We start from the raw sequence: 23,753 nt of genomic DNA on the forward strand, positions 1-23,753 counted from the left end.
TCTAATAGGATGTTTGGCGCCCAATTCGAAATGAAAACAGGAAAGTTTTCAATTGCTTTGAATCTACATTGCAGATAAACATGCCATCAATACACAAAGAAACGTTTTAAGTCTAAAATTACAAGCTTTTGCCCCAGGAAATTCTGAGCAATGTTTATAAGATGACCGCAGTGGCAAAATGTCGAGCGCCTCAACAGGTGGTTCGTCAGGGTTTCCTTTGGTGCATGGCAGCAATTTATTTATTTGCTTTCACCTCGCTATACATACAAATACCAGGTACGTGGACCCTTCCAATGTTTTTGGTATGATGACTTATAACTGTTCTGTACCCACTGATGAGAGGATACAGTGTACATGTCGGTCCGCGAGTTTGTAACTGAGCGATCGCTAGTCAAACGATAACAACAGCAGCGATTAAATATACTCTTCAGATGTTTTTACCTAAAATCTATAAAATGTAAAAATTCAACTTGATCAGTTTCATTTGATAACATTCGTGTAAAAATTACTGTTCAGAGTCATTCAGGATCTTTTACTGGATTTTGATTTTGATCTTTAAGTGTTTACCGTTTAGCTACTACAAATGTTTAACCTTATTGTTACAGGTCTTTATGGTCATGATGGAATTCTTCCTGCTAGTTACATATTGCATGACTGTAAGTTCACCTTACGTTGTTTAATGTCAGCATAATTCTGACCAACATACTTTTTCATACCTTACTTTCTTGAGCAGTGCCTTCTATTGTTTCTTTCAAGACTAACCAGACTTTTGAAGCAGATCAGATATTCCACTGAGACAGGGATAGAAATTTACAGTGATAAATATCGGGATCTCTTTTTAACAACATTTGTCGCTGGTTGTAATCGAAATTGTGACTGTTTGTTTGACAATGTGCAACGTACCGCCGGTGTACATTATGTATACTCTATTGTACTCCATTCAATACCTTTCTGGTAATGTAAATTGCTATGCTGTACATTACCTGTACCTACAGTGAACCTTTTTAATATTGCAGTGTCAATATGTACAGATAAGAGTTCCTCTTGTGGCCAGTGGGCAGCAGCCGGAGAATGCAAGAAAAACTATGGATGGATGATTGAGAACTGCATGAAGTCTTGCAACAGTTGCCACAGTAAGACTTATATAACATGAGCATGGAGCTATAAAATAATAATACAGCTGAAATTACAGCTTCATGCTAATGATGGATTTGATAGCATTGTTGTATTGGCAGGATAAGAATTCTGTATCTAGTTATCCATAAAATTCAAAGCAGCTTTTAATTATTAGCCTGATACCAGGCACAATTTTTTTTTACTTTCTCTGTTACATAGTCACTAGGATTTTATCTAGGTTGTTGTTCAATTTTATCCTTGGTTTAAATTTTATTTTCCTTTGTTTATGAGAATGTTAAGGTATGATGAGTTTAGAACAAAGGGAAATAAAATTTACAAATGTAAACCCAGGATAAAACTGAACCACAACATTCACATGTACTAAGTGAATTTAAAATAGAGCCTGATCTCAAGTTATAGCTTTATTCCCCATCTCTCATAAAAAAGAAACAATACTACAACCTAGAATAGGTGCCTTAGATCACTTTAATGGTAACCTTTGTTTCAAAGCCATCAGTCAATAAATTCAGAATAGAGGATGGCTAAGTGGTTTAGAGGACAAGATTTCCACTTTGAGTCGTCTAGTAACCTCATGTTCAACTACTTCCTCATAGGCTAACCTCTATCCTTTGATGCATTAACCCTTAAATTAAATGAAAATTAAAATATTGAACCCAGTGTAATCTCTATATTTCATACTTGATAATAATAAGCCATTTGCATGATGGCATCATTTTACTACTATGACCAGAATCCTTCAGGGTTTTGCTTTCTCTTGGAAATTAGAACTTTTGTCATTTAAACCTCACTGGGATTACCAAGTTTAAAATAATATTGAAGGAAAAATGAAAAGGAGTCTGGTCATAGAAGTAAAATGACATCATCGTGCAAATGGCCTGTTGTCAACTTATAACATGACATCCAGAAAAAAACAACAACAACAATAAAAAAGCAGACATGGCTGAACCCTTTTAACACTCTACTGTTGCTACCATGTACAGGTACAGGCACTAATATGTTCACATTTAATTGACCTTTACCATTTTGCTCCATCCAGTCTGCAGTCCTCTTTGCACAATTAGAGATACAGTAATACCAACAAAATCTGTTGACTCTTATTATGCTCTTTTAGTTCTGGACACATCTTTTACTTCACTATTCCAGAAGACACCCACCCTTTTATGGGTGGGACCATATCTAGGACTAGACACACCCACTGGAATGGAATTCCTCTGCATACTGGGTATTGTACTGTCTCTTGTTTTCCTTGTGTCACAGAGGTGTAGAGACTGCTTGGGTTTTCTGACGCTGTGGTTTCTTTACTACTCTATGTTGCCGGTGAGTTCAGCTAGAGTGATATTGAAATAATGAGAAATCTAAAAACTTCATAACCACTGTTGGAATAAAATCCTACATTTGACAGATGTTTTGTCAAATGCCCATTAGTTTCTAACAAGGTTGCCCAGTCTTTCCTCATTTCAACTTTGTGTCATTAATCGTAATTTGTGATTATACTTACAGTGCAAGTAGATCTGCCTATAATTTTTAAAAATGTTACAATAATTATTGTTTATCAGTTTCCCTATAAAAGCTGACATAATAAGGCACGTTTGAAGAATCAGTTACATTTTAATTCATACGGGAACTTTCAATAAGTATTTGAAATTATACGAAACATAACAGTAGTTACAAGTAAGCTGTTTTGTAATTTTATATAAATCACTGGTGAGTAAGATTTTCAAGTTATTTAGTGCATCCTCTGTAGAACTTTTAAAGATGTTATTTTCATATAATTCATTTCTATATTTTTGTCAGGTTGGCCAGATTTTCATACGCTATCAGTGGTAAGTTGAAGCGAATTTACATGATGGTCATGTTGGAATTTATTTATAGTATAGTACTGATGGTAGGGAAGGTGCGTAAGAAATATAAGACGCGATGCACACGAGGGAGTACGACACGCGTGAGGAGAGAAGGATAGTCTTCCTGCAAGGCCTTTAAGTTTTTTCCGCTCCCTAGGGTGGAAAATTTCCGTTGGCTTAATTCCAGCCTTCCGAGGAAAAAAATCTTGTCGCTTTACAAGATTAACCTGACGTACATTCTTCTCTCTCGCGGTTAGTGTCCTTGCTCTTTAATTTTACGCCTTTTTTTTTTTTTCATGTACCTGCCATGCAGGTATGCAGGGAGCTTACATAGAAGGCCCTTGAAAGTAATGGGCGCAGGAAAGAAGCCTGCAAGTTATAACCTGTGTATTAGGTGCTTGGGAAGTAATTATGTGATAAAAGACGGGGCGCTCAACGGAGACACGCCCACGTCCTTCGTGTGCCCCGTTTTTTATCGCATGTTACTCCCAAGCGCCTGCTACACAGGTTATACCTTGCAGGCTAATTGTTTGCCAGATTAATCATCTTCAAGTTGTTATTTCATTTTTTGTGTTACATCAGGGATGCACTATTATGGGAAAGTGGTTTTCTAGCATTCCTGATTGCTCCGTGGAATATTTCTTTCACTCCGTGGAAATTAGGAAAATGCTTCTTCCTGAAGATGAGGCGTGTCAGGTACATAATAGGAAATGAATAAATAAATAAATAACGATAAAAAAAGCAAACAATCACTGACCACTACGTCACTACTGCACTGTAACAGACTGAGCGCAAGACAAAGGACTCTTCCACGAATTCCAAGTGATTTTGATTTGTTTAATGCTAATATTTGTTTTTATTTTTATTTTCACAGGAATATTTCTAGACACCATGACAGTATAATGCTATGGCTTGTGAAGTGGCTGTTGTTCCGGCTCATGTTTGCCTCCGGTGTTGTCAAATTAACCTACATGGATAAAACTTGGTGGAATCTTACTGCTCTAAACTGGCATTATGAATCACAGGTCAGGTGGAAAAGAAAGTACAGTACATGGCGAGTTGAGTGCCTGCGTAACTAGTGGTTTTGTCTGGCGGGCGCACAAATAAGCGGCGAAGCTGCGAAAGCGCGCGAACGAACAGTGGGTTTTTCCAGCCCAGTCCCTAGGCGTTCTCTCTTGATCCCGTGACGTCACAGCTCATGGTAGGGTCCAGGAATGACCGAGCCGAAAACGCCTGGGGACTAGGCTGGGGTTTTTCATTTTCGTTCCTATGAGCGCTTTCCATTCAACCGAAACGTCCGGTTTGAATTTTCGGCAACTAGCAGGCGCAAATGCAACAGCACTTTTTTAAATTTCCAAAAACAGGACAACCTTGCAAGGTATGCCCAAATTTTCGAAAAAAATTTCCCGCAAGTTTTCTTTCTTTTCAACTTGCTTCCGGAAAAGCTAGAACTTTCGGTTAAATGGTTCGCATTTAGGAAATTCAACAGTTTCCAGAATTTCTGGAAACTTTTCCGGGAAACTTCTGTACCATTTTCCGCCGTTTCCAAGTTTTCGAAAAGTTTTGGTTTCATGGAAAGCGCCCTATGTCGCCTTGTAGGTATCACAACAACGTCAAATGATCAAAAAGAAGGTTCCTTTTTCTGTCACAGAGAGTTCATGATGTTTTTTTCTATCTGAATGTGTAAAAAAAGTCAACGCATGAAAGAATTAGCTACGTATGGTAAAGTTAACAATGAAGAAGAATTGCAGATTAATATAAAAGAGCAATTCTTCTTTCCGATTCAGTTGAATTAACATATATTTCAGAAACAACAGCAGACTGCAAGCATGAATCTCTTTTATTGTTGAACCTCTTTGCGGTCGTTATAGAAGTATGATGAAGGAAATTGCAGCCCGATATAGGTGTCTGATTGTGGAGCAGCCATGTCGCTCCCGTCGCGTATTTGTTTCAAGATAAATGTTTCTGTTTAATATTATGCTTATTTATTAGGAACCTCTATTGAGCGGCCAACCACCATTAAGTGGCGACTTGTCGGTAGAGGTTCAGCTTTATTTGTTATTTGTTATCATTGCTGTTTCAGTGTATCCCTACACCTGTGGCCTGGTATTTTCAGAAGCTTCCCTCTTCCTTTCATCGACTCAGCGTTGTTTTCACGTAAGTAGGAAAACGAAATGGTAAATAGAAAGTTACTGTTGCTACTGCGCTTTGTTTCCATTTATTTAATTTAGTGTTAAACGTGCGGTATATGAAGATCATGCACTACGAAAAACATTTCCTGCCGGTTATTTAAGCGAAGTGAGACTAGATGTACGTTGAGCGAGACCTCGTTCGAAACCAATTTTTGGGAACTTATGCAGCGACGCGACGATTATGAAACGTAAAAAGGCAGAAGTTGTTACAAGTAATTGACAAATCCCATAATTTCGCTTCTACCATACTTTTTGTTACAAATTTTGTTGTAGTCGCTGCACGACTATTAGTATGTGTAATCAAATGTTGACCAGTGAAATTAGGGAGTAATTTCACGCGCGTTTTGTCCAAATCCTAATAATTTCCCTCGCCTAAACTCGCGTGAAATTACTCCCTAATTTTACTAGTCAAAATTTGATTACACATACTAATTTCTCAATTAATGACGTTGGTGGACGTGAAAACACCTCAAAGAATTTTTCTCCTCAATCTTGGGTGCAGTGCCTAAGTGTTTACCTCTGGCAAAATTCGCCTTCAAACATTTGACAAGATGAGCGAGTTAGAATAATCGCGATGAAATTTGGAAGAATGCGAATGTACGTGACTATTTTCGTCGCCTTCGCCGTTGTGAAAGCTCAGTCCTACCCATGCTAGGGACCATTTGGATTTTATCGTCCATGTTAACTACACATTTTGATATAGGATTAGTTGACAATGATCTTGATGGGAATAAATATGCAAAGCCACCAGCAGTGTTGGAGTGAAGAATAAGGGTCATTAGTAAAATCCAGCTAGTGGTCTATTATCAATGCTGCGTTCTGATTGGTTGAGCTACTACTAGGCTATACGTTATAGCCCACTAGCAGCGAAAAGCGCCGGCTTTTTGGCGGCAAAAAGGATTAAAGTCTAGCTTTAACTACACCGTAATTTTTAGGGAGTTATTATAACTCCAAAAATGGAGTAAAAATTTTAGGTACAGGACAACCCCTTTTTTGGGGTTATTTAACTCCTAATTTAACTCCGAATTTGGGGTCATTTTTACTCCTGAAAAAGAGTTCTTTTTACTCCCAGTCTGGAGTTAAAATTACTCCGAAATGGGGTTACTTGTACTCCTTACATGGGTTGTTTTTACTCTTTTTGGAGTTAATTTAACTCTGAAAGTGGAGTAAAAATTTTAGGTACAGGATAACTCCTTTTTTGGGGTTATTTTAACTCCTCAATATCTGGGGTCACTTTTACTCCTGAAAAAGAGTTCTTTAAACTCCTTTTTGGAGTTAAAATAACTCCACGAAAAATAACTCCACTGTAAGGAGTTAAATTAGCCCCACTAGAGGAGTTATTATAACTCCCTGAAAATTACAGTGTAGCTAAAAGTTTTTTATTCTCGATATGTTTGACCAACTAGTTGGATTTTGCTAAAACAATTATTCCTCGAGCCCGAATGGCCTCTGAGTCAATAGCCCATTCGGAGTTCGGCCTCATGGGCTATTGACTCAGAGCCCATTCGGGCTCGAGGAATAATTGTTAAAGAAATGCCAATAACTATCGGTAATGTGGTGCTGGCCGCAATACCTTCATTGCGGTAATTTAGATGATTGTATCACGTTGGTATCGATCAAGTGACACTAGCTCACGCTAACTGACTGGTCATGCGCGTTTTTAACCGAAAAAACAACCTAACAGTTTTAACTGACAGTTAATAAACGGTCTTCATGCCCTGATTCACGTTTCTTCGTCAGAAAATTATAACGTCCAACACTGAACTCTGCTGCAAGGAAACGAACACTATAAATACGACACTTTCTTGAAGACGTAGTCTCCTTACAAAATTCTCAGTTCTCTTTGGACAATAGGATTTTTTGTAGGCTTGCAAATTTTCTCGATGTTTGGTAAAAAAAAAATCTAATTTTGGTAGTGACGTTTGTAGTCCTCTTTGGCTCCATTTTTGTGAGTATTTTATGGACACCTTGCCAGTTTGGAAGTCTTCATTATTCTCGTAGCAGAGTTCACTCCTCGGGATATAAGTATCTTACAACGATTAAGAAGACGTTTTGTTGCCTTTCGTTCTTTTGTTCTGCAGATATGTCATAGAGATCGGAATCCCTTTCCTGGCGTTTTCTCCCGTAAGGATTCTCCGTGTATTTGCCTACTGTAGCGAAGTAAGAAAAGCTAAAAATCAAATTTTTCTGCATCATCTCTTATCTTTCCCCTTTCCGTGAGTTTTGGATGTTAAAAGTTAGATGTGATCGTCCGGGTGAGTGAAGTTAAAGGGATACCAGTGATAGTCACAGAAGAATAAAAACAAACAAACAATCGAGCTTTATTTAAGCACCCTATGTTATTATTCATGTCTTCCACAGAGTCGTCCTTCACTACCTACTATATAAGAAATCTTATATGAGTAAAGAATTGACAACTCAATTATTAAACTTAAGGATCGGATTTAAAAATCAAACTGTGTGGAAGCTATCGTCACTGTAATTTGTAGCTAAGGGCCTTTCTTTCACTGTTTAACCCCCCTTTGTTTTTTTTTGCCTTTTTCCCCAATACGCATGCGGAGCCTGGTCCCAGCTCTCTGATTTGTGATCTCGCCTCTCTATTAGTCTCTTTTAAGTTAAATCACTTGAGAGAAAAAGGTTTTATTCCAGTGTCGTTTTTTATCCATATTGAGTTTGTTTGCAACGTTGCTTACAACAGAGTTTCTTGTTAACGTAATCTTACAAATTTAATCGCACACTTCCAATAGTTTTAAGTATTGAAATTGTTGCAGATATTTCTACAGCTGTTGATTCTTCTCACTGGTAACTACAATTTCTTCAATCTACTGACCATCGTTTTGTGCGTGTCATTACTGGACGACAAGTGTATCCTGTCCCGCATACAATGCTTTCTCTGTAAAAGATGCGTTTGTTCTTGCTGCATAAAGAGATGCCAGCGTAAGTGGCTCAGTTTTAATCTTCCTCATAGGTTCATGTTACCCTTAATGTCGTGTCGAGCGCGAAAATTAACCGCTGCCTCTTCTTTTCCACTCAAAGGCCCGCAGGGTACTTAGGTTATCAAGCACACAACGTTAAAATGGGCTAGTTAAAGCAAATACTGTGCACTAGCAGGGGTATGATTTTTCCAAAAAAATGGTATCTCGCTAAACTTTCGCAGGGTAGCCAGGTAGTCATTTCGGAGTTTTCCTGTATATTAGCGCCGGCATCAAAAACGGCTCATCACGAGCCTTACTGTACGCTTCGGTTTTGTAATTGGTTAAAAAATTCGCACCATTTTCTCAACTCATCAAAAGCAAATCCAAATTGATCACATATTTTCTCACGCTCGAAGCCCGCAACAGGTATTTGTTTCGAATACGACTGGTTTTAAAATGTGATTGTCACCTCTTGTTGAAATACAATCTCGTCCCCAGGGTTCCCTGGGAACGAGGCTGGAGAGGCGGTGACGTTGCAAAAATAAATTTGTGAAACTGTGGAAAAACGAGGAAAAAAATGTTCCGAATGCTAAAAATCAGCCTGATTATTTGTATGGAGTCATCAGAACAAGCCGGTGCTAATATCTCCTCATCAATTTACACTATAGGCTGAATGTTTTGGCAAGTGGGCTTTTTTTCTTTTATTCTTTCTTAATATGCTAACCAATCCCATAATTTTAAGTCTAAGGAGGCTCATTAAACAGACTAGCCGGCTTCGTAAATACCTGCGCCTTAAAAATAACTCGGTTTGTTTTAATCGTGAATTTTCTGCTCTTTTTGGCCGTTGAAATTTTTCACTAGCAGCCATCACTAGGGCTACATTCTTGTAATTACGACCCTTCAACCCACGCTAAAAATATTAAAAGGCTGACAATTTGCAGGCCTCTCAGTTTGATCGAAAGATCAAAAGAGCTACGGCTGGTAGCAGCTGCCTATGGTTAAAAAACTAACAATAGTATTATGTATTATGAATTACGGGTAGGTATTGAGGAAGAGAGAACTGACAAACAGATACAAAAAGCATCCTGCCCACCAGAGAGCGAAAGGCAAGGTAAGAATTTTTGTTACAAAAAAGGCTGCCAGCTCAAAAGCAAGAAGTTTTGTACTAACTGAGCGCACCGTTTTTGCGTCTCCCAATGAAGACGCGATTTACGTCATCATCCGAGCCACGCGAAGGTCTAGCTTTTTGCAGGGCAGAGGCAGTACCTTCATTCCTAAGTTATTTTAAGACCCTGAGTATTGGCCAGGTTCCGAGCCTCGAACCAGTGACCTCAGGTATTACAGTCAAGCGATCGCTACCTACTGTGTAAACCCTAACCTCATTTTCAGTTCACGGAACGGAACAGTTGATCATTGCTTGCTAACATTCTGATCATTCAGCAAAAGAGCCTCATAATCATAATCGTATTATGTTCGCTGACAAGAATCAGCGATATACTAAACTTTCTTTTTGTTCATTTTGGCAGAGGACGTTTCAACAACGTCGCAGTTAATGGAACACGTGCTGAACTGGATGAGCACGCATTACGAAAATTCCAAATTCGCACAAGCCAAAGAATTTCTACACAACCGAACTGTCTACAGGATCAAGCTGGCAGGCATCCTGTTATCAACCCTTACCGTGCTGATAACTATGATTGTCTGCACCGTCAAGTGGTTTAATATCAAGTTGACCAAAGAGGGAACAATTCATTGTGAAACAGGTATTAACTGTCTACAAAATAACAGGAGACTACAGCTTTCTTTTATATTCTTGAGCGAGCAGGAGAAAAGGAGGCTGTGCCTGAATCGAGTCAGGCCTTTGAAGTCGCCACAGCCCAAACTTCTGGACTAGTCAATCTTATTTTCTCTCTCGTCAAACGAGTTTCCTTGAGCAAGCATCCATTTTGATGACCACGGGTGGTTATAACTCAATGCGCTGTACCAAGCGCACGGCTGTTAGGCCCGGGTTCGAAACTATTTCCCAGCAACAAGCAGCACATGCATAACGATCTTACTTGACGCAATGGATGGAGAGTCTTTCTTGAGTACGCCAAATCGAGCAAGTGAAAGAAAGGTTCTGTTAGTAGAATTTAACAAAGGTACTGAGGCGAAACTGGAGCCAAAAGGCCTTCGCCTGAAAAATTGCCCCTCTTGTTGAAGGAGTTTAAAAAGTCGTGTAAGAGCGGAAGTTTTGTCCTTGGAGAGGCCTTATGCTCCACTTTACAAAATTAATGTGGTGCTTTTGTGCAGAAGATACCATTACGAGGTGTTATCTAATGAACTCCTCAAAAGAGTTGCCTGGTTTTTGAAGGTTAAATATTATTTTGTGTTTGTTTGTGGTAAGGGACCAACTGAATGAATAGGGGTCTTAGAAGAGGTATCTGCGTGCCAAACTATCTTCTAATGAAAGGTAAAAAAACGATGAGATTTAACACACTCCTCTCTTGTTTACCCAAGTGTGTTCATCGTTCTTGCTGCTACTCAAACCCATTGAATATTCATGAGCCCTCGTGATGACGTGATTAGCATTATATTATTTAAGACCACGTTAGTTAATACAAGCTGGAGAGAAGGTCGCCCCTCCCACCCAGCCCCCTCCTGTTCTGTTGACTTATAAGCACCCCGCGCTACTCCTCCATCGTTTTCTCGACAGGGAGGGGCTACCCATACCTTAATGCTAACAAAGCAGCAGGAGGGATATTGAACTGTTTTCGCTACAGGACAACCTTCAGACGACGCGTCTCTCATCTGCTGTTTATCATGTCTTTTTTTCCACAGCATTTTCTCCTGAACAACTGGTAAACGCAGTTCAACTGGCCACTCAGTTTGCAATATGGATGGGTTTTCTGTCTCTTATGGTTGAAATACTTGGTGCATTAACCAGGTAAATCCCATCTCATTTCGGTGCGGTGTTTCCGAAGCCTGTCACACTTATTAGCGCGGTTGATTCCTGAATGGAGGTAGCCTGCGAGCAAGTTCATCAATTATGCACCAATTATGGCGAGCCAAACGAGCCGCGAGAGAACGCGGAAGCGAGCGGCGAAGCCCCAAGGGGCGGCACAAGCGTAAATTCTCACATTCCCCCAAATGCATGGAGAGCTTGCTCGCAGCCTAGAATGGAGGGAAGCCTAAACAGGGAATAATCCTGAAACGCTAAGGTTGACAAACATTGATGCGATCATCACCTGAAATTTAAGCCACAAAGTCTGAAAAGTGGAAGAAAATTTAATCGCAATAACTGCTTTCGTTTTCTGGTTGTCGGCACGATTCATATCAGTAAACAAAAAGTGTGACCATTTAATAACATAACATAACATTACATAACTTTATTATTTATATAGCGGAAAATAAATGGGTATATGATCTAATGCGCTTTACATTACAATGCGAAGAACAATGTTTCAGCTTTTCCTTTGTGTTTTGTTTTAAACTTTTTGAAAAGGTTTTTCCGTCTATTTTCTATTTTCGCTCGTTATTAAGTGATTGCTGTTTTGTAGGTGTTTGTTGGAGCAATGTTGTACACGATCAAAGTTGTGCCAGCTGTCTCAATGGCTTGGTTTCTCTATCGTCGCTTTGTTGATGTTTGCTGTTAGTTTGGTAAGTAAGGGTATAACAACTAAATTCCTGCTTAGCTTCATGCTTCGTTATATTCTTGCTATATCAGAGATTATTTTGGGCTATCATGTATGCTGCATTGTTTCTGGTCAAAACTGATTACGAGAAAACGTGGATTTTGGACGCAAAAGTGGACAACAATCGGTAGACAATTTGACCAATGAGAGTAGATATGTAACTAAATGCTTAGCTTTGGCAGATACCTCAAGCTTTCTACTTCGTACATTTAAAAAGACCTTGCAGTTCAACTTTCCCTCTATATTTATCCAGAAAAAGACTGATTCGTACAGTGTGGTAATGAATGGTAAAACTTTCCTCTTTGTTTATTGACTGCGTGAAAAATCTTTTGTTTTTAAAACCTCAACTACAGTGACCACATTCAACAGTTCCATGCACTAATAACATTACATTGAGATTTGATGTATTTAAGGCGCTTACTGTAAAAAATTTTCTCATTGCAAATGTAGTACTCCTTTACAGCGGTCGACCGCGTTGTTCAGCGGAGCCTTCCTAAGCTGTTTGTTAATCTGTATGGCGACACTGCCTACTTAGAGCTCACGAATGCATACGGACTGTTCAGAAGGTGTGTACTTAGATTACATTTAAGCCTACTATGTATCCAGCGGTCCCACCCAGCCTGTGTAGCAGACGCTAAATGTGAATGGAAAGGGGAAGAAAAGAGCGAAATGTGAAAGGAAAGGAATTCCCTTTCCTTCTCGTCTCATTCCACTCTCCCTTTTTCCCTTACTCCCACTCCTCCTCTTTCATTAGGGAGCTTTAGCAACGACGACGGCGACGGCAACCAGGACGTCAAAAAAGCAATAGGTTTATTACGCAAAACAACAACTTTGCACGTGCATCACGCTTTTTTGTACATTTCTTCACCGTCCTTGCACGACTACGACGTGAAAATGCCTTATTGCAAGTTTTATGGAGGACGTAAACAAGCGACGACGAATCTCTTTTTCTCTCTCTAAACTTGAGTGCGGTCGTCAAGAAATCAACTCCAGGGAAATTCGCCTACACTTGCCATTTTCAGTAAATTGGAATAAATGCGACAAAGATTGAAAAAACGGGAATTCATTTTAAAACTGACGTTTTCGCTGCCGTTGCCGTCGTCAATGCTAAAGCTCCCTAATGCCTCCCATGCAGAGAAGTCCCAGCAAGCTTATTCGGAGGCTCTCCTCACCTACCTTAGAAGTAAGACTGACGCAAGAAGTCAAGAGAATCCAGAGAAGTGCTGTCCTCCCCATCGTTTAGATCCATTAACAGCAGCAGGAGGGACACTCAAAAAGGTCACAGTGTCCTAGTTAATTGAACGACCAACGGGTTAATCTCTTTTTATAATTTAACTATGTTTCAACGATATTTCAGCAATGAGAGCAAACGATTCCCAACAAATTTCCCAGCAGTGAATAGGCACTAAATTCCAGGCATGCGCAGTTGCAAATTTATTGGTAACTATGTGTGATTACTGTTTTAGTATGACTGGTGTTGGTGGGCGACCGGAAATTATAATCATAGGAAGCAATTCAATGGAGGGACCCTGGGAGGTAAGATACAGGCCAGGTGACATTATTGCATTCGGCGAAATACTTAGCCTGATAAAACAGCCAACATTTTGCGACGCTACCATTGGTTTCTCCTGACCCTAAGGTCTGAGAAAAGAGGACAAAAACTCCATACTGAAGACGCGCCACAACCCAGATCTGAGTAGTGTTTCTGATTGGTTGAGCCGTGTGGGAAATTTGCTTTAACCAATCAGAAGAACTACCTAAATCTGGGAAACGACGCGTCATCAGTATGGAATTTCTGCTCTCGTTTCTCAGACGTTATTTCACGACGGAACCAGTGGTGGCGTCGCGAAATGTCGGCTGTTTTATCAGGCTACGTAATACACCACACACCATAGAATCACCGCCATACAGTACTGAGTCAGATAGGAAGAGAAACGTCCGGAATGAAAAAACGCGTTGAGTTACCACAAAGTTAAAGGGGTTATGTCACGTTATTTGTAATCGTTTTTAAAAACCTTTCTCGCATCAGTTTAATTTGCAAAATAATGGTATAATTTTGTTATTTAAGACTTTATTTTGCCATTGAAACTGTTTCCTGTCGTCTTTTGCAACGGATGGCAAGGACGGAAATGGATTGCAACGTGAAAAAATTGGGCCAACCTTTTCAAGTTTTAATACAATGCCTGCAAAACTAACCGGGAAAATTATTGCAGTTACTGCCCCTCGCCCACTTATGAAATTTGTTTGGTATCTACTTTATAACTCTACACGGGCATTTTGTGTATGGGTTAAGTTACTAAGTAATGACTTGAGCACAAAATTGTCCTAAAACGGTAATATCGTGACATACATAGATCCTTTAAGACAGAAAGTGACAAGAGAAGAGAAGTCCAAGTAAATATAAGTAATTTACCGTTCTAAGTCATTTTATTTCATGTGGCAGGAATACAACTTTCTTTATAAGCCTGGGAATATTTATCAGCCACCGCCCTTTGTTGGTGAGTATTACTACAAGATGTTTACTTTTATAAGCAAGCTTTGCTGTCATGTGGATCAACGTAAACTAAAGCAGCCATAATCCAGAGCTTTCAGACATCAACGAAGGTAAATAGCAAGGCCGAGAATGAAAATGAATGGAATTATGTTTTCTCACGCTTGGTGACAATGAAGGTTTCCAGTTTTTTCTTTGTTTGACGTCCTTTTTATCTGTTTCCTGAATTTCACGCTAGTGATAAGTTTTTTCGAGTCTAAATATCTTGACATAAGCTACCATGCTTTTTGCCCTTTCATAATTTCTCGTGCTTTGCACTGGCGCTATGTCTTGAGTTATCTGAGATTCTAATTACAATATTAGATTTCCTGTGATGAATACTAGTTACCCATTTCCTTCTGTGTGGTTACTAGTTCATGTTCTTCGATCCCTCGATGTTTATCGTACAACGCATACATCGCATCCATCTGCTTCCTCCAATCCTCGTATTGACCTGCTCCTGGCGTGGTTACATACTTTCACGCACTGGTCAACACTTACTTGTGCCCCTCACTGTTAGATATTTCCCGCGCTTCTGTTGGGTGTGTCAGTGGTTAATTTATGACGTTTGAGCCTCGTTTGAGTATTTCCGTGGAATCCTGATTGAGTATTTTTATGAATCTATATTTGCAAATTTTGGTTTATTTATGTTCTATTTCAGCGCCTCATCAGCCTCGCTTGGACTGGCAATTATGGTTCGCTGCTTTGGAATCCTACACTGAAAATCCTTGGTTTCTAAGTTTCATCCATAAGTTGTTGTTAGGAAAACAAGACGTATTACAGCTCCTGGGTAAAGTTCCTTTCAATAGGTCCCCTCCTCAGTTTATCCGTGCTCAGCTGTATATGTATCATTACACACAAAATACTTCCAGCATATGGCAAGTACTTCTACATCCTAGGTAAGGTGCCGCAATGCAATTATCTGGAATAGCGCTCTATTTACATAAGTGACTATCAGGTTATATTTTTTGGTTTGATTGTTACAACAATCGCAAGCGCGCTTTTTTTTCTTTTCTTTAAGGTGGCCCGAACCTGTTTAAATGCGTGTAGGTTATGTTTTTGATTCGCGTTTTTTAGAATGAACGAGTCAACCGATTTCTATGATTTTTTGCATCCTTAATAAATAATGATGGAACTTTAAGAAAATGTTATTTATTTTTTTGTAGGTTTAAACATTTTTGAGATAACGGCATATATTTAAAACCTCATTTATGGAAACAGATTCGAAATTCCCTGGCATATTTTTCCCTAACTTCAGCAAATAAGCCTCAGACCTCTCTAGTTTTATATCTGCAAGTTTGAAGGCAATCGCTCCACAAAATGTTGGACAAATTTAATGTTAAAATGATAGGCCAACACATTTGTGAACGTAAACGCACAAATGGCGGAAGAGAGCTGACAAACTACCTCTCATCTGAAACGTTGTTCTTACCCAAAGCATTGTTGGAAGAAATTGAGTAATCAGACAACTACGGCGAACACAGTAAGCGCTTCAATACAACCAATTTTGTGCTACGTGCGCGCTGAAATTAAATATATTCTATTTATCTAACTTACGCTGCATTTGTCCGTTCATATTCGACAAAAATATTAAGAAAAAAAATACAGCACCTGCAGAAACCTCTTGGCAGTTTGTTTTGGCTCCAAAGGCTCTCGTTCTGCGGCGAAATAAACCCACTATAGTTCGAGAACACCTAGCCGTCCAATTTTCAACTGCAATGAAAACCCTCGCGCACGATAATACATTCAAGATCTCTGGTTTTCCTATCACATGCTCACGGGCAGCATGCCACTTGAGAATAATAATTATTATTCACATATGGAAGGAAATCGCCAAGGAAATCTATTTCCTATCAAATTGGTAATTTGTGGCATGATTTGCCCCTGTTTTGTTAGAGACACGTTATAAATCTTTTCCCATGATTATATCAGCCATTATATAACAAAACCTTTTCTGTTAATGATATATGAAATAAATCATATATGAACTGCGGAAATGAAATGAAAATGAAGAAATGATCGTCGCAATGAACGCAATTTATGCAATTGCGTAAAGAAGCCTAAAAAAAAATTCAGGACTTCAACGGGGTTTGCACCCGTGACCTCGCGATTACCGGTGCGATGCTCTACCAACTGAGCTATGAAGCCACTGACGTTGGGAGCAGGTCAATAGACCTTTTTACCGATACGGCGGCCATATTGAATTAATTCAGTTTAAGGAGTATTATAGGATGCCCAGGGGGCATGAGCACATTTCGTTTGTATTTTCGAGCGCTTTTCGGGACATTTTTTCGTAAAGTTTTCTTAGAATAAGGTTGTAATGGGAAAAAAGATCCTTTTGCCGTGTTTGGATGTAATAATTATCGCCTTTTTCTAGTTTAGTATTAGAAATATGGTCTTTCACTGTATATTTCTCGGGAAAAAGGCGATCATTATTACATCCAAACGCGGCACAAGGATCTTTTTTCCCATTAGAATCTTATTCTAAGAAATCTTCAAGAAAAAATGTCCCGAAAAGCGCTCAAAAATACAAACGAAATGTGCTCATGCCCCCTGGGCATCCTATAATACTCTTTAAATCAAATTAATTCAATATGGCCGCCGTATCGGTAAAAAGGTCTATTGTGAACTAGATTTCTGGACGGATTTTAATGATTGTTGGCACAGGCTACATTTTCGCGGTATAAGCTGGCGTGCGAAAAGTAGCCTCTGCCGACAATCGTTAAAATCCGTCCAGAACTCTAGACGAATAGATTAAAAAATCAGGTTTTTCAAACCTAAGAGCGCGCTTATCATGGGCGTAACAATCAAAACTAAGAGCGCGCTTATCACTGGCGTTACAATTAAAACTAAGAGCGCGGTTATCACTGGCTTAACAATCAATACTAAGAGCGTGCTTATCACCGGCATAACAATCAAAACTAAGAGCGTGCTTATCACTGGCATGACAGGCAAAACTAAGATCGCCCTTATCACGGGCGTAACAATCAAGACTAAGAGTGCGCTTATCGCTGGCATAACAATCAAAACTAAGAGCGTGCTTATCACTGGCATAACAATCAAAACTAAGAGCGCTCTTATTACTGGCGTAAGAATCAAAACTAAGAGCCCCCTATTCACTGGCTTAACAATCAAAACTAAGAGCGTGCTTATCACTGGCATAACAATGAAAACCAAGAGCGCGCTTATCACTGGCGTAACCATCAAAAGTCAGAGCGTGTTTATCACACGTGTAACAATCAATACTAAAAGCGAGCTTATCGTTGGCATAACAATGAAATTTAATAGCGCGCTTCTCACTAGTATATTTAGGAAAACTAATAGCGTGCTTATCACGGGTGTAACAATCTAAACTAAGAGCGCGGTTATCACTGGCATTACAATCAAAACTAAGAGCATGCTTATCACACGCGTAACAATCAAAACTAAGAGTGTGCTTATCACAGGCATATTCATGAAAACTAACAGCGTGCTTATAACGGTGGTAACAATCAAAAGTAAGAGCGCGCTTATCACTGGCGTAACAATCAAAACTAAGAGCGCACTTATCACTTGCAGTCAAAACTAAGAGCGCGCGTATCACTGGTGTAACAATCAAAACTAAGAGCGCACTTATCACTTGCAGTCAAAACTAAGAGCGCGCGTATCACTGGCGTAACAATCAAAACTAATATCGCGCCTGTCACCGGCGTAACAATCAAAACTAAGAGCGCACTTATCACTAGCATAACAATCAAAACTAAGATCGCGCTTATCACCGGCGTAACAATCAAAACTAAGAGCTCGCGTATCACTGCCGTAACAGTGAAAACTAAGAGCCTGCTTATCTCGTGCGTAACAATCAAAACTAAGAGCGCGCGTATCACTGGCTTAACAATCAAAACTAAGATCGCGCTTATCACTGGCGTAACAATAGAAACTAATATCGCACTTAGCACTGGCATAACAATAAAAACTAAGAGCGTGCTTCTCACCGTTGTAACAATCAAAACTATGAGCGCACTTATCACCGGCGTAACAATCAAAACTAAGAGCGCACTTATCATTGGCATAACAATCAAAACTAACAGCGTGTTTCTCACCGGCGTAACAATAAAAAAATAAGAGCGCACTTATCACCGGCATAACAATCAAAACTAAGAGCACGCTTATCACTGGCGTAACAATAAAAACTAAGAGCTCGCTTATCTCTAGCATAACAATCAAAGCTACCAGCGCGCTTATTGCTGGCATAACAATCAAAACTAAGAGCGGGCTTATCCCTGGCATAACAATCAAACCTAATAGCGCACTTATCACAGGCGTAACAATCAAAACTACGACCGCACTTATCACTGGCGTTACAATTAAAACTAAGAGCGCGCTTATCACTCGCGTAACAATAAAAAAATAAGAGCGCACTTATCACTGGCATAACAATCAAAACTAACAGCGTGCTTATCACTGCCATAACAATCAAAACTAAGAGCGTGCTTATCACTGGCATAACAATCAAAACTAAGATCGCGCTTATCACTGGCATAACAATCAAATCTAAGAGCGTGCTTATTACTGGCATAACAATCAAAACTAAGATCGCGCTTATCACTGGCGTAACAATCAAAACTAAGATCGTGCTTATCACGGGCGTAACAATTAAAACTAAGAGCGTGCTTATCTCGCGCGTAACAATCAAAACTAAGGTCGGCCTTATCAGTGGCATAACAATCAAAAGTAAGTGCCCGCCTGTCACTGGCGTAACAATCAAAAGTAAGAGCGTGTTTATCACACGCGTAAGAATCAATACTAAAAACAAGCTTATCGTTGGCATAACAATCAAAACTAAGATCGCGCTTATCACTGCCGTAACAATCAAAACTAAGAGCGCGCTTATCACTGCCGTAACAATCAAAACAAAGATCGCGCTTGTCACCGGCGTAACAATCAAAACTAAGATCGCGCTTATCACTGGCATAACAATCAAAACTAAGAGCGCGCTTATCACTGGCGTATCAATCAAACCTAAGAGCGCGCATATCACTGGCATAACAGTCAAAACTAAGAGCTTGCTTATCACTGGCGTAACAATCAAAACTAAGAGTGCGCTTATCACTGGCATAACAATCAAAACTAAGAGCCCTTATCACTGGCGTAACAATCAAACCTAAGAGCGCGCTTGTCATGGACGTAAGAATAAAAACTAAGAGCTCGCTTATCTCTGCCTTAACAATCAAAGCTAACAGTGCGCTTGTCATTAACGCCTATCACTAGCATAATGAATCAAAAGTAAGTGCCCGCTTGTCATTGCCGTAACAATCAAACCTAAGAGCGCGCTTATCACTGCCGTAACAATCAAAACTAAGGGCCCGCTTGTCACTGGCGTAAAAATTAAACCTAAGAGCGCGCTTTTCACTGGCATAACAATCAAAACTGAAAGCGCGATTATCACTGGCATAACAGTCTGAAACTAAGAGCGTTCTTATGACTGGCATAACAATGAAAACTAAGAGCGCGCTTGTTACAGGCGTAAACAATCAAAACTAAGAGCGCGCTTATGGTTGTTATTGTCGTTTTTGTTTTGTATATATTGCTACGCCAGTTGTAAGCGCAATCTTTTCTTTCTGTATTGACTGTTACGCCAACGATAAGAGCAATTGTTTTCGATCGTTACCCCTGTGGTAATTGCGCTCTTTTTTTTCTGTTTGGTTGTTAGTTACTTTTGGGCAAGCACCCTCTTTGTTTTCTGGTTTGCTTGTTACTGTAGTGGCAAGATCACTCTTTGTTTTCTGGTTTGCCTTTTACTCTAGTAGCAAGCTCGCTCTTTGTATCTGGTTGGATTGTTACTGTAGGGGCTTGGCATAGACGCATCATGTTGTTCTGGTTTGAAGACTACGTTAGTGGTCTACGCGTTCTGTTTTTTTTTTCGGTGTTAGGAATCTTTTGACTGGTTTGAAATTTCAGCAGTGTTAAATTGTCACCGTTAATGACAAGCGCGCTCTTTAAAGTGTTCACTTAAGTATTAAGTTGCTAAAGAGTGCTCACTATATTTTGTGGGTTTGTTTTGTGTCTTGCTTGATAGATACTTTTGGTAAAGAGTGTGCTCTTTGTTTATCAGTCTTTGACTTTGTTTGTTGTAGTTGTTGTTGTTGTCATTGTTACGTAAATAACAACAATGTTTTTGTTTTTGTGTTTTGCTACCGTAGATGTGAGCAATGGAAACTTAAAAGTAACTAAATTGAAAATTGAAAAAAAAAAGAGGATATTGTTCTTTTTTTGGGGGGGGGGGGTATTGTTGACTCGAGACAGGTGAAGGTGAAAATTAGGGAATCTTCGTTCGATCAAAAGCAGCAAAGTTGTTTAAGTATAAGCTAGTATAGAAATTAACTATAATTTCTTTAACTGCTTATATTATCAGCAGCACTGAGAAAGCTTGGTGGAGGCGCGAGTTTGTCAAGGAATATTTGCCATTTGTCGTCAGTAACAGTTCGTTTTCAGAACTGGAAGCTCTCCTGGAAAAATACAGAGTTTACAGGGTGAGTTTTTTTTTTTTGCTTTGTAGTCTTGATTTTATTTCAATATCCCTACAGACAATGGCAAGTACGAAATACCGTCATACGGAGAACTATGCATGCTGTGATTGTTTTAAAATGCAACAGTGACATTCTTTTTACCTTTTTTTCTTTCATTTCTTTGCTCTCGAAGGGCTAAAATGAGCAAAGCCAACTTTAACCTGCCGTATTCAAGACAATAAAAGCAGCTTTTATTTCGCAAAGGCTATGGTACTGAATTCATAGAAGCCGTATTTATTCTGCTTTTTTTAGCGAAACTTCGTGCCGGAGGTAACATGGGGCTTTCTTCATCCACTCATCCGAGACTTAAGAGAAGGACACAGACGCGTATCACCCACCACTCTGATCAATGTCTTGCTCTTTACAGTAGTCACGTGTCTTGTTTTCAAGGCTTGGTGGAGGAAGACTGGTAAAACGTTTTGGTAAGACTTTTTCCTACTAACACAACTGTTTGCTTTGCAAAAAAGTGCACTTTAAAGAATACTCTTTCACGCAGACTCGACATCAAGATTTTTTTTTTCTTTTTTTTATTTTTTCCACGAGTATCTTATAAAATAAGCGTAAGATGAGGTTAACTGAGTCTTGGCTCAAGATGGCGTTTAAAATTAGCTCCGTCCCTTTGAAGTTTTTGTTTAAGTTATTCCCGTTTAATACAAGTTTTCCTTTGTTCAGTCGTTATACCTACTTCACGAAAGTAGTGCTTATACCCCTGCCTCCACGAAGCTAATGTTTTTCGTTTTTGTTTTTACTTTAGCTCCTTTTCTTTGATTAGAGCTCAGAACAAAAGTGAGCCGCCGGTGAAAGCCGCTGATTTACCGAAACAAAGAGATAAGGAAAATCACGTGACAAGAGTCTCATGGACTTGTGGGAAATGTCTTGATTGCTCTAGTCTCGTGCAAAAATTCCGTACGATTCACAGAAGTATACGAAAGAGAATAGCGCTTTGGTGTGAGGTTATAAATAGTAAATTCCAAGAAATTTTACAAAGATGTAAAACACTGTTGAAGAGCAAGTGGCCTTTAGGCAAGGTATACGATGGTTGAGGGTGTACAGTCGACTCCCGATAACTCAAACCTTTGAGGGTATCGAAAAACAGTTCGAGTTATCGGGATTTCGTAGCAAATAACCGGTGACAAGTGACTTGTTCTGGTGACTAGCACGGTTGCTATCACTGTTTCGGACTGCAGTACACTTATCTGGTATCGAGGGTAAAATTATGTAGAAATGATTTGAAGGGAAACAAAAATTACATCCAGGAGAAATCGATTTTGGTTTGAGTTATCGCTAGTCGACTGTATTACCAACTTTAGATCGCGTGACAGTACCCTGGGGGGCAGGAGGTTTTTTTCTTACCTGATTGCTAGGGTATGTCAACAGTCGCTATCCCAAGGAATAGACCTCCACACGCAGCCCCCGCAACCCCCCCCCCCCCCACCCCCCCCCCATCCCCGGAAAAACAACTGTGAATTTGTAAACAATAATTGACAACTACCTTTGTCATTTGTGGGTGTGTGATTCGAGCCCTCACTGATTCTCTGTCAAATGAGGGCAAATTTATTTTTCCGTGTGTTCTCCGTCTTCCACGGGTTCACTGTTGATGATTTTTATTCGGAGTGATCAATGCCCGACGTCGGAGTGATCAATGCCCGACGGAAGTGTCATCAGCCGCGAAGAGTGTACATTTACCGGAGTTAACCTTGAAAAGCACTCGAACGAAATTCCAACTTTAAGATAGTCACTTGCGACAGACTCCAGCTATTGCAAATTGACTTAAAAGGTCAAAAACCTATTCTGTATGAAGTTTTGGAAGATTGGTAGTTAACAGGAGTTGGTCACTTATGACGTGTGGTCGCACATAGAGGTTCCGTTGTATGTAAATTCCATTTTAATTTCAGTAGACTGGAATCTAAGTTTAATATTTTCTTGGTAATTTTTGTTCTTTACAGAAGAAAGCTTAAAAAGGAGTCACACAGGGCTATCATGTGGAGTAATCCACATCTGTCGATCTACAGGCGTGAAAGAGTTGAAACCTTCACTGTAATTCTATGACAGTACTACAGAAGTGCTATTGAAGCTCAGGCAGTTACAAGGGTCGATAATGCAGCAATCTCAAGAAAGACCAGTCGTGAACAAGCTGATAGAGTTCGAAATACTGACAACCGAATGTTAGATCTACAGCGGCAATTTTGCTAAGCAGCTCAGTTGTTCAAGTGTTGTGTAACTTGAAGGGACATTTAGCCAGTGGAACCAACGCAATAAAGTTCAACAGACACTCAAAACAACGATCGTCCACAAGATGGGCGATTTTGTGATAAGCAAGACCATCAAGGTGACAGCTAGTCTCCTTCGCAGCCGTTCTTTGTTGGAGACTAGGTGACGGCGGACGTATACCAATAAACGAAACGGGAGAAATAAAAAAGCAGCCAGATGAAGGCCCTCTTCCTGATTAGCCAGTTTTAGGAACTCGGATGGTAGGGAGCGGGCCAAAAAATGGCGAGCGAAAAAGGGAAATATATTTAAACCTGCAACAGGGTACGTTCCGCCGTACTTTGCGATAACGCTCTTAATAGACAAGATCTTGTATCCAGATCTCTTGTCGACGAAGCCTTCGACATTCGGCTTCGTCAGCAAGCAGTTGAACACGGTATCTGGGTAGGAGTTTATCAGAAGGAAAGACACCTGGGGATTAGGAATGCAAAGACGACCCGGCCACAGGAGCCGATTACCCCCCCTCGGCTTACAGACTTATCATCTATATGTCAGCGAAAACTATTTCGCTTATAAGCCAACCACGTTTTAAGGCTTCCTTTGACACCACTAGCAAACCACAAATTTGTAATTCCCGCTTTTTTTTTCGTAATATCATGTATTCGCTATCACTAACATTCTTATAATAAAATGAGCGAGTTGTAAATT

At 39.7% G+C, this 23,753-nt stretch overlaps 1 protein-coding gene across 1 annotated transcript; it reads left to right on the top strand.

Moving 5' to 3' along the window:
• The first annotated feature begins 108 nt into the window (after window positions 1-108).
• LOC140942257 (lipase maturation factor 2-like) lies at window positions 109-23,749 on the top strand. The gene is made up of 22 exons (XM_073391219.1): window positions 109-276; window positions 606-656; window positions 1,017-1,133; window positions 2,249-2,454; window positions 2,932-2,960; window positions 3,561-3,674; window positions 3,853-4,003; window positions 5,062-5,135; window positions 7,252-7,330; window positions 7,942-8,107; window positions 9,128-9,196; window positions 9,612-9,848; window positions 10,906-11,011; window positions 11,625-11,724; window positions 12,210-12,325; window positions 13,226-13,295; window positions 14,203-14,257; window positions 14,951-15,188; window positions 20,687-20,801; window positions 21,090-21,259; window positions 21,592-21,865; window positions 22,784-23,749. The coding sequence occupies exons 1-22, from the start codon at window positions 162-164 to the stop codon at window positions 22,793-22,795; spliced, it is 2,664 nt and encodes an 887-aa protein (XP_073247320.1). The 5' UTR covers window positions 109-161; the 3' UTR covers window positions 22,796-23,749.
• Window positions 23,750-23,753: the final 4 nt, after the last annotated feature.

The sequence above is a fragment of the Porites lutea genome, chromosome 6 (assembly GCF_958299795.1).
Source record: "Porites lutea chromosome 6, jaPorLute2.1, whole genome shotgun sequence".
Taxonomy (NCBI): Eukaryota; Metazoa; Cnidaria; class Anthozoa; order Scleractinia; family Poritidae; genus Porites; species Porites lutea.

Coding starts and splice junctions, on each gene's coding strand:
- LOC140942257 (XM_073391219.1), top strand. CDS start 162: ATGACCGCAGTGGCAAAATGTCGAGCGCCTCAACAGGTGGTTCGTCAG. Junction 657..1,016: donor TAGTTACATATTGCATGACT/GTAAGTTCACCT, acceptor TTAATATTGCAG/TGTCAATATGTACAGATAAG. Junction 15,189..20,686: donor CAAGTACTTCTACATCCTAG/GTAAGGTGCCGC, acceptor TATTATCAGCAG/CACTGAGAAAGCTTGGTGGA.